Source organism: Oryza sativa, chromosome 3 (assembly GCF_034140825.1).
Source record: "Oryza sativa Japonica Group chromosome 3, ASM3414082v1".
NCBI lineage: Eukaryota > Viridiplantae > Streptophyta > Magnoliopsida > Poales > Poaceae > Oryza > Oryza sativa.
The window spans coordinates 17483281-17502480 of record NC_089037.1 but is presented as its reverse complement, the minus strand read 5'-3'; the positions used below and the strand labels follow the sequence as shown (position 1 = coordinate 17502480).

Below are 19200 nucleotides of genomic sequence, written 5' to 3'. Positions count from 1 at the left end.
AAGAAGAGAGAGAGGAAATGGTAGGGCTCGCTTTTTAAGCTGAAGAGAAATGGCAGCACAGCGCAGCGGATGCACGCGGCCGCGCAGCTGCACGCATCATTGCGCATGATTAGTTTACGCTAAACCACCCTATAAAGCGTAAATTTCAGAGGCCACGTGTACACGGAGACAGATCAAGATAGGCCATCGCCTTCGTCTCGCCCGTTACATACAACCAGCTGCGTGTACGTACGTAGTACGAGCCGGAGCTTTATACATGTCGGCTACGGCTCTTTTGGGTGTTTTTTTTTTCTTTTGAACGATCAGACACAATTCGAACTACTGCCTCCGTTTCAGGTTATAAAACTTTCTAGCATTGTCCACATTTATATACTCCTTCCGTTTCTAAATATTTGACACTGTTAATTTTTTAGCACATGTTTAACCGTCTGTCTTATTTAAAGACTTTTATATGTATACATATAAATATATTTAACAATAAATTAAATGATAGGAAAAGAATTAATAATTACATAAATTTTTTAAATAAGACGAACGGTTAAACATATTTAAAAAAGTCAACGGCGTCAAATATTTAGAAACGGATAGAGTATATGGTAACGAATCATAGACATATATGTGTGTCTAGATTCATTAACATCTATATAAATGTGGATAATAATTGAAAGTCTTGTAATATGAAACGGAAAACGGAGGAAGTATATATGTTGTATATCCACCGTACGATGCCGAAATTAATATGTCCCCATGGCTAGGATGTACCGTAAGTTATCCATGTAGGCTTCAATACAAGAGCTCGTTCTAAACAGAGGCGGGAAATGGCTAATTAGCCAATAGCCACACATGAAATGAGAAATATATGATAAATTTAATATGACTCCATTATAAAGAATTAAAAAATGTATTTGTTTAATTTTTTAAGCAACTTCTATAGAAGGTTTTCGCACGAAATATACCGTTTAACAGTTTAAAAAAACATGCTAATGAAAATCTTGAAAATAAAATTTAAATTATAGAGCTTGATTTTAGAGTTAATTTTAAGGTTTCTGTTTATTTTTCAACTTTTAAACAACTAGAACATATATAAATTAAAGTTTTACTATTAATGGTTGCATAATTCCTTTTTCCCACGGCTATATCAACCGTTGATGAAATGATCAGAGCATAATTGGTTGAACCCTTAATTAGACATAATCGAATAAGATAAGATTGGATCAAACGCGGGTTATGGAGACAAAAATGCCGAGATACAGGAAAAGCATGTACACGCAATCATCTGTTCATCTGCCACCCTGAATTAAAGTAACTGCCATTGAGCAACCCATCAAGCTGACAAATTAAATTATGATAAGCACTACTCCAAAATCTTTGTAGTGGGCACTGACGTCAATGGACCAATTCTACTACTAGTGTTGACCTGTGGAGTGGATGCTAGTAGCTAGTAGGATTAGGAAGATAACCACCAGAACATCAATAGAAGAATAAAATTACGAAAAAGAATGGGAGAATTATTTAAGAGAAAATTGGTTCCATGATAGTAAGTACTACCTCCGTCCCAAAATAAGCGCAGCCGTAGATATCCGTGCCCAACCTTTGACCGTCCGTCTTATTTGAAAAATTTATGAAAAATTTAAAATATTTAGTCACACATAAAGTATTATTCATGTTTTATCATCTAATAGCAATAAAAATACTAATTATAAAAAAATTTCAAATAAGACGAACGGTCAAACGTTGAATATAAATAATATAAAACTGCACTTATTTTGAGACGGAGGAGTATTAATTAAAGATTGGAGTGGTGCAGGAGCCAGTAGGCATGCAGCTTTCATGGGGAGCGGTCTGGGGGTGTGTGTTGTTGGGTTGTTGGGCACTAATTATTATCTTTAAGCCTAACATACCAATCTATCTTTGTCGTTACGATTAATTAATTAACTTTGCTCTATGCCTAGTGCATATTTATGCAGGAGTACATAATTACAGATCGGTGCATTTGTTCTACTACTAGCTAGCTATTGTTAGTGTCAAAGCCTGACGTAGCATCGATTTGATGTGCCGGTGCCGTTTCGCTCTCGGATGAAGACATACATGAATTCTGCAAATTTTACCGTTGATGCGGCCTCTCCTTTGAAAAAGCTAGGAACTTTTTAAAATTTGAGAGCAAGTTTAAATGGTTTTCAAAAATTGCCACAAAATTGGAGTGAAATTTCTGCGTGTGTGTACCACACAAAAGCACCAGACCATCAACAGCCTGCATGATGAAAAGCTTCAACCAAACTGTACGAATCTCGCACTTGTAGCAGCAGCCAACAAACCTATGCATGTAGCTGGACTGTGTATAGTACCCAAAAACCTTTGCTTACAAGCGAGCGATCCAACACGTCTTGTGCGTTGCTCAACGACCGCTGCTTTTGTATGGTGTAGTATGTACACCCATCTCTGATGCTATCACACCTATGCAAAGCAGCAAAGGTTACAGCTTCTAACATGATTGTAGCAGCTGTGCTTGGGGCTTAATTAATCACCTCTAATGTGCTTCAATAGTGGGGTAACAGCGGATTAGCTTTCACATAGCAAATATATTTGTTTACGAGTACAATAAAACGTTTTAGCAGACGATACTACATTCATGCTGCCGAATATGCTGAGTTGGTAAAAAAAATTAGTAGAGAGAGAGTGTGTGAGCCAGCGACTAAATTAGTGTGTGACCCACGCTCCAAGGCGATGGATGCAGCACCAGAATTTTTTTATTTATACATTTTTATTAAAATATTTAAAAAATATTTTTTTTTGAAAATTTACAAATCTAGTCGTCTCTCATCCTTTGGGAGGGCAAGCCTTAATTTGTTGTCAGCCAATCGAGAGAAGCAAAACCTCAACATTCATGTGGGAACTTTAATTAGCATCAACGAGCAGAACGCACGTAGCGTAATCTTGAAACAGCTTTACGTTCCAATCGTTGCTTGTCCTTTGATTTCGATTCCTTCGCGATGACGTTGAAGAATACAACCATCCATCCGTGCGTTGCGGTCCATGGCAACCCATAATCATCGCCAAAATTAAAGAGCACCAAAAAAATAACAAGTGAGATGTGACAATGCTAGAGATGACGACGATGATGTATTAGGCACATTAATCATGGCAATGACAAACGGAATAGACATGGATCTGCTTTGTAATGCTCCAGATACCTGTAGTGTCGGCGACATCCGGAACAACACATATTTTTCCATTCGAAAGAAAATCAGCAAACGCATTGCTCCAGCCCAGAGTAGCAAACAGACGGTACGTACATGGCCACAGTTCAGGTATACATGCCGCTGCAAGATAGGTTGTCCTAATTCCAGCAATGATATCCATCACACCGACAAATCGCGTAAATTTGGCTTCGTCAAGCTGTGTTGATATAGGAGAGAGAAAAGTTTCACAGGGAGCAAGCCTCAGTGGAGAGGAGAAGGTCAAGTGGATCTCTTGTAGGGTTCCTTGACATGGTGGCCAGCATTGTTGTAGCGGTTGAAGTTATTGCCCCCTTTGTTGTCCCGGCCAGTTCCAAGCACCTTTTGATCAGCTTCCTTCACCTTGCTCTTGTCGCGGTACCCAGTGGCAGCTGCTGCAGTGTCCTCTTGCTTCTTTGCTCGAGATGGCGGTGCGCCGTGCGGTCCAAGATATATCTTCTCGGTATCCTTGGTAGCCTGTAGGGGGAAAAAAAGATTATCGTATCTAAAGTTGGGGGAAAGTAAAGACAAATACATGGTGATTATGTACGAGTGATGGCCAGAGTTTAGCTTTGAAGCTGCTCTATAAAGTATAGTGGTCTTATTGCATCCAACTCTACTTTCTGTTGGGGCAGGTATGTTTCCTAAAGCATGGCACAGTCTGTTTGTCACTGTACAGTGTGGTTAAACCTTGTTCAAGGCGCAAGGAAATAAAGATAAGCCTGTGTTTGCTATTTTGCTTTGGTAAAGGGATAAACAAAAGAATAGTGTGATGTGAAAGAGACCTTTGGAGGTGGTTGAGGACGAGAAACCTGTGCAGCTTCCCAATCACCAAGATCAGATTCTTCAACACTCAAGCTTGGTATCACAAAGCCATCATTATCTGTGACATTACGCACATGTAAGAACATTTTCCTCAATACTGAACTGGTGATTGATCCTCCAAATGAAAGTATAATAATGTCAGGAGCAATTGACAAAGAAAACGTAAAGAAGCCTGGAAACGAAGGGGTGCAGACAAATCCAAAGACAGATGAACTTGAGCAACCAAATCAGCCTAAAGAAATCACCTAACTGATAAGAGAACTAAGAAAACAAATGCAACTAGTAACAAGATCTAGCAAGCAGAATCTTGGGAGTGGAAAGAACAGCTTCAGGGTAGGAGGCATAGAAATTAGAGATGCAGCCCATATTTCCACATTTAGTCAAATGCTACACTGCTTCATCATCTTGCCTATCAATTATCTTTGCAAAGCCGCAAAATATTATCTAACTCTACTTTTCATGGGAATATCTAACTATTGTTCCTGTGAGATCTGATGTCTAAAAGGGCATTTAGGTACAATTGAAACGGCATAATAAATATTGTAAGAGCAATTTCAAATGTGTTTATGTTGGTGACTTTAAAACGTGCCATTGGCTATAGCCTAGGACAATGAGATGGATTAGTTGTGTTTGTCCAACATTATGTCAGTCCACATCAAGGAATCTTTGGATGAGTTGACATACAGTTCCTTGTATTACTTGTTACTTCTTGGCTAGAAACTTGGAATCTGTGCCACTGTGCCATACCATTCAAGTAATGTATAGTTTAGTCCTTTCTAATGTGCCTCATTATGGCTTCTATTGTCACGGGCTAGTATAATAGATGAGGAAACGCAACATAAACTATATTTGAAGCTGGTTACAAGATGTGGCCCTGGACCTCGATGGCGTGGCGGAGCCATCATAGGCACTGCGTGGAAGAGGCAGGACGCAAGCTCAGCATAACCTAATCTCCAAGCTAAGCAAAATAGGCCGATCTTCAGCTTATACAATGCTGTTGCCAGCCACATTATTCTCAACTGAAAACTAACAAGCCCAGAAAGATAAAACTAACTCAATCTAATCCTGAATTTGTGCTGCGTCATTGTTGCCACATTTGTTCTGGTGCCGACGATAAAGGAGTCCTCACCTGACATCTGTATACATGCCGTCATGACCATAGCTTAACTATTGAGCTCACTAACATAAATTTCAGTTCCCCTATCCTAGATATGAAACTGCAATAATGAATATCATATATTACACCATTTATTATTCCTGGGCAATTCATCTAGTCATCATTGCTCTTGTCATTCTTTCTTAATCATGACTGACTAGCTGGTGTGGTTTCTACTGCATCAAATATCAAAAGCAGCATTAACATTTTTATAATTTATAATGTAACCCAAAAATTTAGGTTTCAGATGTGCAGCTCAACCATTTTCAAGGTAAAACCTGCAAAACTTATCAAACGAAACCACTCAAGACACATGAAACCATTTTTAGTTCTTTACAAGAGATCTTTGACCTGTGTCCCCAGCAACATGGATTGATAGAGCATACGTCACTCTTTGGTCTGAGTAATTATTTGATGAACCTGGTTTGGAGAGAAACTAGAAGATACAAAGTCTGGCACAATTGGAAGACCATGCTTGATTTTTTCTGTTCGTGGAGCTATGATTTTGATAAAGAACTACAACTAGCAATTTCAGTGATAACTATACTCCAAACTTTGTCACATAGTAACTAGAGATGCCACACCAATATTTTCTTTTGACTCAGACATCACTGAATGTTTTTTTTCTTACCGAGGTTCAGTTAAATTTATCTCCACTACAGTATATAAAAAGGACCTAGTGGTGGTGGCGGTGAGTCTGTCATCCCCCTACCACCTCATGAGTTGCCTTTTTCCTAAGAGAAATAGTCTTTCCAATGTAGAACTATTTGTCTACTATGATATGAATTAGTTTCTTTTTTAAAATTCATGCCATCAGTTTGTTTAGGTCTTTGGTTTTTCCACTACATTAGTGTAGTTTCCTCACATGAATCTGTAAGGCACAATAGTGACAGGAAGGAGAGAGATGGAGCAGATTGGCACTGAATAATGAGCAGGTAAATGAGCAATGACATGGAGAAGAAACAGTTCGATGGATAGACAGAAAGTTGGATTCTATTGATATTAGATGGGGATGAGATGAGAGATGAAAATGATAAAAAAATAATACATATGCAGATTAATTGCAGTTTAAGAATAAAATGAAAAATTCATAGTTTTAGATCAAGTTATTGAAAAAACTATCACGCAAGAGGTAGTGAGAAAAAAATGCTCAATGGAATCACAACAAAGGCAGCTATAAATTAAAGGTCACCAACATTAGTGTAGTTTTTTTCTTTGCGAAAATCAAGCCTATGTAAGATTCCGTACTGTCTGCAATGGCTATAAAAAACAGAGAACAGAACATCAACAAAGAATTAGCTGAAACATCAATTTTATTGTTACCAATAAGTCTAAATTATCCTAATGGACTGTATGGGTGAGAGGGTTTTTCTTTAGAGTTAGTTCAAATTTGAATCCAAATCCCCCTATCCAAAACAGGACTAAAGAATGAGTTGATGATAAAGCATCATAGTTCTTTACTGCTAACTCTTTTTTTTGTTGACCTTTCTGACCTATCATGGTCTTCAAGATTACTTAGAGTGGGTATATATCAAGGTATAATCATGAAAAGTACTTTGACAACAAATTAAGTGATACAAATCTCATACAACAAATCTAAATAACTTTAAACATGTCTGTAACTAGAATGGCTGACAGCTCAGATTATAGACTGCGAAGTAAAAAATAGAGGTATAGCAGATGACTAAAAAAAGCTCCCAAACCTTTTTCACCCGTTTATCATTGTAGTCGCAATTTAGATTCTATTAAACAGCTATTCATAATTTAGGTTCTATTAAACAGCTATTCGTAACTCAACAGAGCCACTGCATTACCTACAATTAAGTTTAAATAGGAGTAATTCCTTATCGGCACTATGAACAATTAGTAATAATTACCTACAATCACCTACGGGTACTTGCATATCTAGTCGTTGAAGCTAAAACTGTTAACCAAATCTCGCCATCTCTAATTGGTAATTACTAGTTATGGCTGTCTGATTTGATTGAGCCCCATGGCACCACAAACACAGCACAGACTAAATCACACCTCTAGTTCTTCCACATCCCTAAAACACCCGCGCATCAAGATTACAAGCCTAGATAAAGGTTTAAACAACAGGGAGAAAGAACGAGAGAGAGATGGCCGCCGCGGGTGACGGGGACTCGGGGAGGGGAGAGTGTGTTTTGGGGGCGCGTTACCCCAGTCGTCGTCGGCGGCGGCAGCGTCATCGGCGGTGGGGCGGTTCAGGTGATGCGGATCCATGAGATGCAAACGGACATCGAACTCCGGACGCCTCAGGGCGTGAGAGCCCGAGCTGCGAAGCTTCTTCCCCTCAGGTACCGGCGGCCGGGGAGGAGGAGGAGGAGGGCGGCCTGGTGTGTAGGCTCTGCCTGCCGGGTGCCGGCCGCCGGCGTGGAAGAAGGCCGGTGCCGGCTGCAGCGGCGGATTGGCGGCGGATGGGATGGGAGTAGATGGTAGTGAGGAGGGGAGGGGAAGCAAGATGAGATGGGAAGAGAGACTGCTGGAATTTGGAAACCGTGGGTCGTTTCCGATTTCTACCCCTGGCTTTGTTTTTTCTGTTCTTTGCGGATTCAATTTTTAAATGAATTTTAGCTATAATTTACAGCCCGTTCACCTGCCTTGAGGGACTTATTTCAAGTACATATCATATTATATCGGATGTTTGGATATTAAATTTAAAGTATTAAACACTAATTACAAAACCCATTCCATAACATTGGACTAATTCGCGAGACGAATATTTTGAATCTAATTACACCATGATTTTGACAATGTGATGCTACAGTAAACTTTTGATAATTATAGATTAATTAGGTTTAAAAAATTCGTCTCGCGGATTAGCTCTCATTTATAAAATTAGTTTTTTTATTAGTCTATGTTTAATATTCCAAATTAGCGTCTAAATATCCGATGTTACATGGGCTAAAAAGTTTTAGTCCCATCTAAACACCCCCTAAGGTTATTATTATCTACTCTCCTCGCAAAAAAAAACAAATCTAGAATTGATGGTTGTATTAAAATATATTATATCCAGTTATCTAATTTTATGTTTATTTTTCTAGATAGAGAGAGTGCGCTGGTAATGTTACCCTTCATCGGGAAAATTGATTTTGCAATGACATACATCCAATTAATCACGTGAATAATCCTAGTAAACGTGACATCTCTTTTTATCCATGTCTCTTCACTTGCTTATGTTGCTCATGTGAGATAAAGGATAGAGTGGACAAGCGTGTCCACCAGCAACGCTCGGGAAAATGCTCACACCCGAACGACCGGCGGGGTGGAGAAAAATCGGACGCTGTGCCACTGCAGCTGCAGCATGTAAAGAATCTTTTCTTTTCTTATTTCTTCAAAAGATTTTTTATCGTAAACTATTTATCTAATCTACGATCTGATTGCACCACTAAATTCGTTACAATTAAATCTTTACAACAAGACCACACATGATTATATTTCAAAAATATATTTTAATTTTTTATTGATTTTTTTAATGTTGCATGCGGTCTCTTTTGATGTTTCAACCAGTAGTTTTACAATGTTTCAGCTAGTGTACTCATGATGTTTCACTGTGTATGGATCAAATGTTGCAGTGGAACACGCCGTTGCAATAAATCACCCACATATTTTGGAAACCCTCTATTAAGGGAATTTGGTTTATTTTTTGTTCCGCAAAAAATGTTTCACCTAGTGCACTCACAATATTCCACTATGTATAGATCTAATGTTGTAGTGAACTGAAATATTTCATTGCAACAAAAAACCCACATATTTTGGAAACCTCCTATTAAGAGAATTCGTTTCATTTTTTTGTTTCACCAAAAAATGTTCCACCTAGTGTACTTATAATGTTTCACTATGTATAGATCTAATGTTGCAGTGAACTGAAACATTATTTCGCTATTTGCTGAAACATTGTTTTTAAATAAGGTGAAACAACACCAGATTAAAACGAGTGAAATATTTTTGATCTACTTAGTGAAACAATTCTGATATACCTGGTGGAACATCGTGCAACATTTAAAAATAATTCAATAATAAGCTATTTTTTTCACCGGAATATATCCATGTGTGGTCTTGTTTTGAAGATTTAATTACAAAGAATTTAATGGTGTAATCGAATCATGATTTGGATAAGAAATTTAAGAGAAAAATCAATTTAAAAGTAGTTTTGCACGTAAATCGGACGCTGACGTCATGCTGACGTCAGCGTCCGATTTTTCCCTAAAACATCGGACGTCCGACGCGTAGTTCTCTCCCAACGGTCGACGTCTAACGGTCTAAGAGAAGCCAGCACTTTCCCTTGCTCCTCCTTCGCTCCCACTCCATCTCCCTATGTCTTTTATCTTTTCTCGTGGTCGTCCCTCCTCCCTCCCAGCACCACTTCTCCTCCTTATCCGAGGACGGTTAGCCATGAGATAAATAAGAAGTGGTGCCGATAAGGAGAAGTAGCGCTAGACGGATCTATTTTTAGAGGAGTTTGAGACCTGCTAACTATCAACGTGTAGGAGGATCCGTGGGGTAGCCATCACAAAGGAGGAGCCATCACTGCCGCTCACCATCGAGAGGAGTCGCGGGGGATCTTCAGACTAGTGGTTGTCACTTAGTCATGTACGCTTGAGGAGACCGATGGAGCTCAGGAGATAGGGGTGAGCGTGGTCAGGTCCGGTAACGGAAGATAAAGATGGTGGCAGTATAGGCTAGTGTTAATGCCAAAATTTGGTACGATTCTTTAGTGGATTCAGTTAAGGAAAAGAAATCGATTGGTAGATGGACATATATATAGATAAAGCTAATTTTAAGGAGGAATCGTGAAGATCATGGCAAGATAGTTTCATATGTTTGATATATCTTTTTAAATAGGTAGGATTAGTTATTTCCCTTTTCTTATTAGGAAATCTTATATCGTATCTGATTTGGTCTTGTCCTAACCCGAGGGTATAAATATATATGCCTGTGATCTTTATAATATATCTATATATCAATACAATTATATTTTGGTACATCGCCAATCTTTCAATGGGTTCTTGTTTTCGAGCAGGGTTACGTCGGTTAAGTTTGATCTCCGTTGAGAAATCAAATTTGCTCATCAAGTCTCATTGACATGAAGATTCAATGAAAGATTGCATACAAGATTCCTTCCTTCACTAGCCTCTAGCTATTTTCCCAGCTTCAACCCACAGGGTTCAGACCTGACAACTCGCAACTCGTTTGGTTTGGGGGAATCGTTTCCAGGGAATGAGAGTTTTGAGGAGCATGGTTTTTAAGTATGTTGTTTGGATGGTGGACGTGCGAGTTTTTATGAGAGACTAGAAAGGGGAATTTAAGAACAATCCACTTTTTCAATATCTGAGTAGGATAGGTAATTGAGAGAAAATTCATTCTTAAGCACATCGGGATAAATATGGGATGTACATCATCACTTAAATTTTATTTCTCACCCAAACTCCCCTACTACTCCCTCCATTTCACTATATTAAGAGCAAGAATAATAATGGGCTAAACTTATTATGTGGAAGAGAGATACGAAGAAAAGTGAGGTGTATTGGCTTTAGGGTTTACCTTTTTTGTTTTCTAGGTAAAAACCATTCCCCGCCGATTTACTGAAAATAAACCAATAATTTTCTGTCAATACCGTACAAAAACCAATTAATACCAGCCGGGTTTCCACAAGCCGATGGTCGATTTTCTGCCAACACCTGGATCAGCTCCAATACCGTCCACTGCCTCTGTTTTTTTCTTTAGCTCAGCACGCCTCTGTTTGTTCTCCAGCTTCAGCACATGCATCGGAGATCGGACTAACTGGAGTTAGTCAGAGGGGTTGATTCGGTTGGAAAGTCAATCAGACTAGGCTGTATTCTTTGCCATATGTGTTATGTTCCAACTTCCTTTCCTTATTATTTTTTAGGTGCACGTTTTTCAAACTACTAAATGATACTCCCTCCGTCCCAAAAAAACAAAAAGATAAACCGTGGGTTCCCGTGCCAATGTTTGACTGTCCGTTTTATATGAAATTTTTTTATAATTAGTATTTTCATTGTTGTTAGATGATAAAACATAATTAATACTTTATGCGTGACTTATCTTTTTAATTTTTTTCATAATTTTTTCAAATAAGACAGACAGTCAAACGTTGGACACGGAAACCAGAGTTTGTTTTTTTAGGACGGAGGGAGTACGTGTTTTGTAAAAAATTTATATATGAAAGCTGCTTTAAAAAATCATATTAATCTATTTTTCAAGTTTTTTAAAACTAATACTTAATTAATTATGTGCTAATAAGCTTTGTGGGGAGAAAAAAATTTCCAACCATACATAACAAACACAGCCTTATAAAACAAAAAAAAAAACGATCCATCCGCTTTGCAACCTGGCATGGCATAGATCACGCCCGCAACGAGCAAAAATGAATAAGTTCACTTTGACTCCGACAACTATAGCTTCAATATGATTCATATCTATTAGATATCTCGACTCTCCAACTATTAAAACTAGAGCAATTTAACTCCCTAAGTAGTTTTGTAGAGTGGTTTCGCTGATGCGGCGCTTTGACTTAGTTTGACAGACTAACTCCACGTGTGGAACCCACATGGCAGTGATTCCTCCTTTTTTTTTTTCCTTTTCTTTCTTCTCTCTCTCACTCCTTTCTTCGCTAACAGGAGGCGCCATCGCTCCGCCTCATGGCAGGTCGCTGCGGCTCCGCTCGAGGCCGGTTCGCCACCATGCATCGGGGTTGCCCAACCGCGGCTCCTCCTAGGCAATCTTTTCGTGGCGCCCGGCTCACACCTCTCTCTTTCCCATCTTGCTCCCTTCCGGCCGCGGCCACTGCCCACCTCACCGTTGCCGCTGCGGCCATGGCCTGCAGTGCCACCCATGACACGGAGCGGGGACGAGGAGCGGTGGCTCTCCCCATCTCCTCCGACGCCTCCTGTTGAGCCATCTCCATCTCTACCACCGGAATTGTCCCACCTGCTAGCGCCCCACTGTGCAATGTGCAGGAGGTGGGCACCATCGCAGCGCCCGGCTCGCTCCTCCCCTGCCGCCACCGCCCACCTCCCCAACTGCTGTACTGTGGAGAAAACATGGGGTAGAGAGAAGGGAAGGATGGTAAGATATGTAGGCCCCATATGTCAGTAGGTCCCACAATATTTTTTCGTGAATGACAAATGTGTTCCACATATTTTTTTTATTCTAATACCACGTAAGCACCACGTTGGACGAATACCAGGTCAACACCACCACGTATGAGCCACGTCAGTGAAACCGCCGAAAGAGTTAAAATTACACCGATTTTAATAGTTAGGGTCGAGATAACCGGTATTACAGTTTAAGGATACGAATCAGATTCGGCCACTGGTTAGGGGAGTCAAAAGTGGACTTACTGCAGTAGAAAAGGAGAGGCCCAGTTAACCGGGCCGAAATTGCCACCTAAAGTTTGGGCCTAACTCAGCCCACTCAATACGGAGTAACTTACCGACTACGAATCAAATTTTTTTCATTTTTAGATTTTTTAAAAAATATTTACAGAAATAATCTATCAGCCAAAAAAAATTATAAAAATAGACCCTGCCGCCCACCACTTGGGCGGCAAGCTGACGTGGCAAATGGGGGAGGGACGGGCGATGACGGAGGGAGGGTTTTTTTTGCAGGAAAACCCTTGCCGCCCTCTGTTGGAGCGGCAAGGGGCCCCAATGCAAAAAAGCTAGCCGGGGCCGGCCATTTTGCAGGCGGCCCCTTGCCGCCCTCTGGCCGGGCGGCAGGCCTCGCTGCCTATAAAAGGCATGCCGCCCAGCCCCCAGCCCTCATTCCTCCCCCCACAAATCCAGTAAAAAAAAGAAGAAAGGGGAAGAGAAGAGAAGAAGGGGCGAAGCCCTGCCGGATTCACACGCTGATTTCAGGTAATATTCATAGATCGTATATGTGACTATTGAGTTAAATACTGTATATTTTTTAAAACTTTGTTTGAATAAATGCATTATATTTTTAGGGTTTTAGTTGTACTAATCTAGAAGTGCGTATTGTAGATATCGGTAACTACGTAGATCTGCTAGTTTGGAATCAGTACTTTACCGTTGCATTGGCATATACAAGAAGATATTACGTTGTAGGTGTTTATTGCATGAAAGAATAATATGATCTAATTATTTTGTTGACAGATATATCGAACAAACAAATATTCCAAGTTTACCATGGCCCAAGAAACGTCCGTTACGGGCCAACTGGGGTAGATATGTCAGAATTTATTGTATCAGAAAGGGGAATTGATAGACCGGCTGAGAGGAGTGTACCTTCTATAAAAGGATGGTTAATGAGGGGCTTGAGAGTTGATCCACAGACAAGTGACATAACAATCAATGTTATAGTAAGTCGGGCAACTGAGGGTTTTTATTGGGAACTAATGCCAGTTCAAAACTCTCGAGTGTGGAGATGGTATGTGGAAAATGCATTGCAACGCGGGTGGCCTCTAACTATGGTTCCATTTGTTCACCCAAAGGATCCAGGTGTGCAGATGAACATGGATGATGGCGAGGGACCAAGTGCTGAAGTAAATGAGACTTCTGTGGAAGAGGTCAACGCACGAGAGGACGGGGGCGTAGTAGCTCTAGTGGGCATTCAACCAGGTGGAGTGGCCGACGAGGGGGAGACTGTCGGTGCCATTGTGGATGAAATGGAGAGGGAGGATTCTGACAACGAGCGTGTAGAGGAAGGTGATTCGTCAGATGATGAGACGGATATTAATCTAGCAGAATGGGCTAGTGAGGATTTTTTTGGTTTGGTCGTCTCTGAAGAGGATAGTGTGAGATGGGAGTACAAAGAAAATGAGGTTATTCAGGGAGCGATTTATACTAGAGCAGAAGATATGAAGGAGGCGGTAAAACATTTTTTAGTGTCACTTCGTAGAGATTTTTGGGTTGCCAAGTCCAACTGGTTGCAATATGAAGTTCGGTGTGTTAAGGAAAAAGATGGTTGTCCCTGGAGAGTGCACGCTTATAAGGGAAAATGGAAGGATTATTGGACAGTGTCAGTTGTTACCAAGCATACATGTTTTCTACCTGGTGTTCAGAAATACCATAGGAACATTACATGTGCATTTGTTGCATCTGAGATGTATGCGCATGTCATCGATAATCTCACATATGAACCAAGGTCAATAATGCGACACATCGAAGAGACATACAAGTATACTATTAGCTATGCCAAGGCGTGGAGGGCCAAACAAAAAATAATAGAGATGAGATTTGGAACTTACGAAGCCTCGTATGACAATTTGCCATGCCTGCTTGGTGTTATCGAAGAAAGAAACCCTGGGAGCTCTTACGCGGTGAAGAAATTCCCCTCAATTGAACATCCTGGCAAGAGTGTGCTGCAAAGGGTGTTCTTAGCTCTACATGCATGCAAGATGGCATTCGTGAACTGTCGTCCTGTTCTCTGCATTGATGGGACATTCTTGACTGGAAAGTATCGGGGCCAGATACTAACAGCAATAGGGGTAGATGGGAACAATCAGGTATTGCCCTTGGCATTTGCTTTTGTTGAGAGTGAGAATACCGACAGCTGGTACTGGTTCCTGAAATTGGTTAAAACAAAAGTTATTGGTATGAGGCCAAATGTGTACCTGATACATGATAGGCACGCTGGCATTCTGCGAGCGATAGAAGAGTTGCAGTTTGGGAGTATGGAACGAGGATACCTTGGTGAGTGGAAAGATGTACAGAGTAGGTGGTGCATGCATCATATGGGAGCTGATTTCTTCAAGCAATTCAAGAACAAGGAGCTCATGAACATATTCAAGAGGCTATGCAATCAGAACCAGGAGAAAAAATTCAATGAGCTTTGGAAGAGATTAGATGAGTTGTGTCACACCCTGAAGTTCTTTCCCAAGCCTAAATTGAAGTTGTAAATGGTCTCAAGAAAATACTGGTGTAAAAGCAAGAGTAAACCATAATAAATCAATGCAAATAATAATCGGAATTGGCATGTGGAATTTTTTCTTGAGTTCTACATGTCGAAATACGCTAACAAGATTTTTAGTGGAATTTTCAGAGCTCTAGAAATAATTTTAATCAATTAAAAATTGAGCACAAGCAATATTTAATCCCAGGAAAATTCATTTCCTTATTTTTCTTTTTTCTTTTCCCTTTTTCTCTTTCGAATGGGCCGTCGGCCCATTCTCTCTTCTCTCCCCCTCCCCACTAGGCTGGCCGAAGGCCACGGCCCAGCCAGCCGCCCGAGCCCCCTCCTCTCTCCTCGGGTCGCCGACAGGTGGGGTCCACCAGTCGGGCCCGTCTCCCACCTCCAGCCGGCGCCACCGCGCCCCGCTCCCGCGTCTCCCGGGCCACGTCGCCCTCACGCCCGCGTCCCCCGCGCCCACTCCCCCTCTCTCCCGCCCGCGCCCGCGCTCGAGACGGCCGGAATTCAATTTTTGAATCCTGCCTCTCTCTCCTCCCCACCCCTCCCCACTCCGCCGGCGAAATCGCGGTCTCCCCGGCCACGATCGACCCTCGTGGGTCTATATAAAGCACCCCCGTTCCCTCCTCTCTCTTTTTCATTTTGCAATCGCCCGCTCCCGTGCACTCCACCGCCCTAGCGTCGTCGTCCTCCTCTCTGCCGCCGCCGCCGTCGCTCCGGTCGCCGCTAGCCGCCGTGCCGAGCCGCGCCGTCGACGTCATCACGTTCGCCGTCGTGCGGGCCGTCCCGTCCACCCCTCCTCCGTAGCAATCCGCCGCCGGAACCCCGTCTGTGCCGCGCGCCGGTGAGCTTCGCCGTGGCCGGCGCCTTCGGTCGCTGCCCTAGCCATCCATGGTTTCCCTCTCCCTCACTAACTCATCCCTTTTGATCCCTTAGGTGGTCCCGGAGCTCGTCTCGCCGTCGCCATCGCCCTCCGTCGCTCGCCGTCGTCGATCGTCGTCAGTGAGGCCCCTCCTCCCCTTTCTCCCTCTCTCCCGTGCCGCTTAGCCACCGCGCCGCCGCCTAGCCGCTTAGACGCCGCTATCGCCGCCCGCGTCGCCGCGACGCCGCCGCCCTCCGCCGCCGATCGGTCGCCACTGGTCGCCGCCTCACGTCGCCGCTGCGTGCGCGCCGCGCTGCCACGCGCCATGGCCGCCGGGCCGGCTTGAGCCGTGCCCGCGCGCACCGGCCGCGAGCCGCATCCACCGTCCGATCTACCGGGCGGTAGATCGGGGCCGTCCAACCCGGCCTCCCGCGTGGCTGCCGCGTGGCCGCCGCGTCGGCGCCACGTCAGCGCCACGTGGTGCACCGCCCCTTTCCCAGTCCATGGACCCGATCCACCATGGACCAGCGCCCGCAGCCACTGCCATGTGGGGCCCACATGTCGGCACCGCCCCTCTCTCTCCCGGGATTTATTTGTTGCGCAATAAATCAATTAAGGATTTTTCTATTTTTAGTAAAAACACAGTGAATCTTCTAAAATTCATATCTAATTCATCCGAGCTCCGTTTAAGCCCATTCAAGTCTCAGTAAATCAAGAAAAATGCATAGAATCTATTAAAAATGGTTTTGTTCTCTGTTTCAGTAGTCTTATAGCCTGTTTGTATTGTTTGCTTTGTATGTCGCTTAGATTGCGGCTCTCCCGACGCTCCGGTGTACTTTGAAATAGTTGCCGAGGTTCCTCCAGCAGCAGAGCAAGGCAAGTCATGCTTGTCACTTGAACATGTTGATCCTATATTGCAAATGCTCCATTGTTTTCCTTCAAATACTGCATTGTTTTATAATATTACCATGGGATGTTTACCTACTATTATAGCCATGCTATTTTGTACCATGTTCCTTTGTTAGTTTGGACTAGGGATTGCTTAGCCATGCTTAGTTCAACTAGCACACAATGGAGAAAATTATATTAATGTATAGACTTCAGGATCTAGTGTTGATGTTGGATTAGAGCCACCGTCCTGGTGTCGCTTCATTAAAATATGTTAAATGGTGGGCTGTGGGTGCATGGTTTTGCTAGTCGCGCCCATGGCACTTAAGGACCAGTTCGCGGGAAACCCTGGAAGAATTCCTCGTACTTACCACAAGCCAGCGTGGGCAACGGCTGGGCTTGTAGTGTAGCTTTCCTCTAGCTAACGCATCCAGGCAAGGGTGGGCGTGATGGAGTTTGGATGGGCCCTGCGACGGCCTATGCGGCTTTCAGATTCACCTAGGCACGAGAGGGGACTGCCCGCTGCCTTGCGAGGAGTGGGGGTGAAACCTGAGGTGTGGTGTGCTTGGTTAGAGGGGGTTATGCGAAGGGTCCTGTCACGGCCTCTATCCGGTATGTCGTGGTGGCATGTCGGCGCACGGAAACATGTTGTGGGGCTGTGTCTTGTGGGTACAGTTGTAAACCTCTTATCAGAGTAAAACTATTTGAATAGCCATGCCCGCGGTTATGGGCGGTCAACCAGATTCACCGTGATTAGTTTCACCCTAGTCTAGTCTAATGGAATTGAATAGTATAGGTGGGTGGTTGGGCCTGTTGCAACGTGGTATAGCGTTGGACAGTGGATGATTAATATTGATTAATTATTATAATTGTTTTACTACTTTCAACTACTGTTTATAAATGCTCGCTTTATGCAAACGAACCTCTATAGCTATCCCTTGATAATTCCCTGCATCATACCCCTATTCCGGTATGACTTGCTGAGTACAGTGGGTAGTACTCAGTCTTGCTCTATTTTCCCCAAACCCCAGAGTTTGAGTATGCGTCAAATGGTGGCTTCTCCGAGGAGTAGGCTTCGTCCGTGCCGTCGATGATGCCTGTGGAGTGGTGATCCCGCTGCGGTCCAAGTCAAGGCTTAGCTCCAGTTATCTTTTAATTTTCCGCTGTATTTATGTAAGACTTTATGATGTTTGTAAGACGTGGATCTGTATGTCAACTTTATCGTTTGTGTACCCCGGCCGGTCCTGGACGGGGGTTTTAATACACATTCTGCTTGGAATCCTATTCGGGAATTTCTGGGCGTGACAAGTTGATAGCCAAATGCAGTAATCAGCGTGCAGCGGCTCCATCGACCACCGTTGCTGACCCTCCTCAATCTCTTGGACCTCTCCCAACGGATAGTCCAACATTGGTTAGAAGAACTGGAGTGGAGATTCGGAAATTTTCTCAGTGGATTCTGCATGAACCAAAAGAGAAATGGGCCAAGGCGTATGACACAGGTGATGCTAGATATGGAATAATGATAACAAATTTGGCAGAAGTTTACAACTGGGTGATGCACGGTGTCCGTGGACTCCCACTAGTTGGCATAGTGGAGTTCATTTTACAAGGGACATGCAGGTATTTTAGGGATCGGTTCCAGGCAGTTCTTCCCTCTATGCCGAACAACAGCATTTTATTCGGAACTTTCATGCAGAAAAAGCTAGAGGAGTTGCGTAAAAAGGCCATGAAACATCGAGCTCTAGTGCAAGGTACCCAACAGCACAGGTTTGAGATACTTTGTCAAGATAAGGCAGGCAGGGGTATCTACCGTAAGAGAGTGAAGCAGGAATGTGTTCTCAAAGCCGACGGCACATGTCATTGCTCTTGTGCAAAGCCGAAGCTGCTCCACAGGCCATGCACCCATGTCATTGCTGCCGCAACGGAGTGTGGCATACCATATGCAGTATATGTGTCACAGTACTTCAGTAAGCAAGCAGTATATCATACATGGAGTGGCGAGATTTATGGGTTCGGCATAGCTGGGGAGTTCACAGAGACTAACAATGAAGTACTAAATATTCCTGACCCATCGAAGCTCCGAGGCAAAGCTGGAAGGAGGAAGACTCGTCGCATCCGCAATGATATGGACGAGTCGGAGGCTGGCAGGGTGAAGCGTTGCAGCAAATGCAATGAATGTGGGCACACCTACAAGCATTGTCCTAAAGACAAGGAGAAACCAAATGCGGCGGAGGCAGGACTATCAGGATCAGCAGCAAATGGAGCTCGCCCTACGGGTGAAGGCACTACCTCAACTCGACTACGTCCTAGGCGTCGTCGTGCCACGTCTGGCTACGTGGTGT

At 43.0% G+C, this 19200-nt stretch overlaps 1 protein-coding gene across 1 annotated transcript; it reads right to left on the bottom strand.

The window, feature by feature from the left end:
* Window positions 1-3208: 3208 nt before the first annotated feature.
* On the bottom strand, window positions 3209-7701 carry LOC4333100 (uncharacterized). Its single transcript, XM_015776957.3, has 3 exons — window positions 7377-7701; window positions 4001-4098; window positions 3209-3692 (listed from the first exon to the last, which is right to left on the bottom strand). The coding sequence occupies exons 1-3, from the start codon at window positions 7438-7440 to the stop codon at window positions 3459-3461; spliced, it is 396 nt and encodes a 131-aa protein (XP_015632443.1). The 5' UTR covers window positions 7441-7701; the 3' UTR covers window positions 3209-3458.
* Window positions 7702-19200: the final 11499 nt, after the last annotated feature.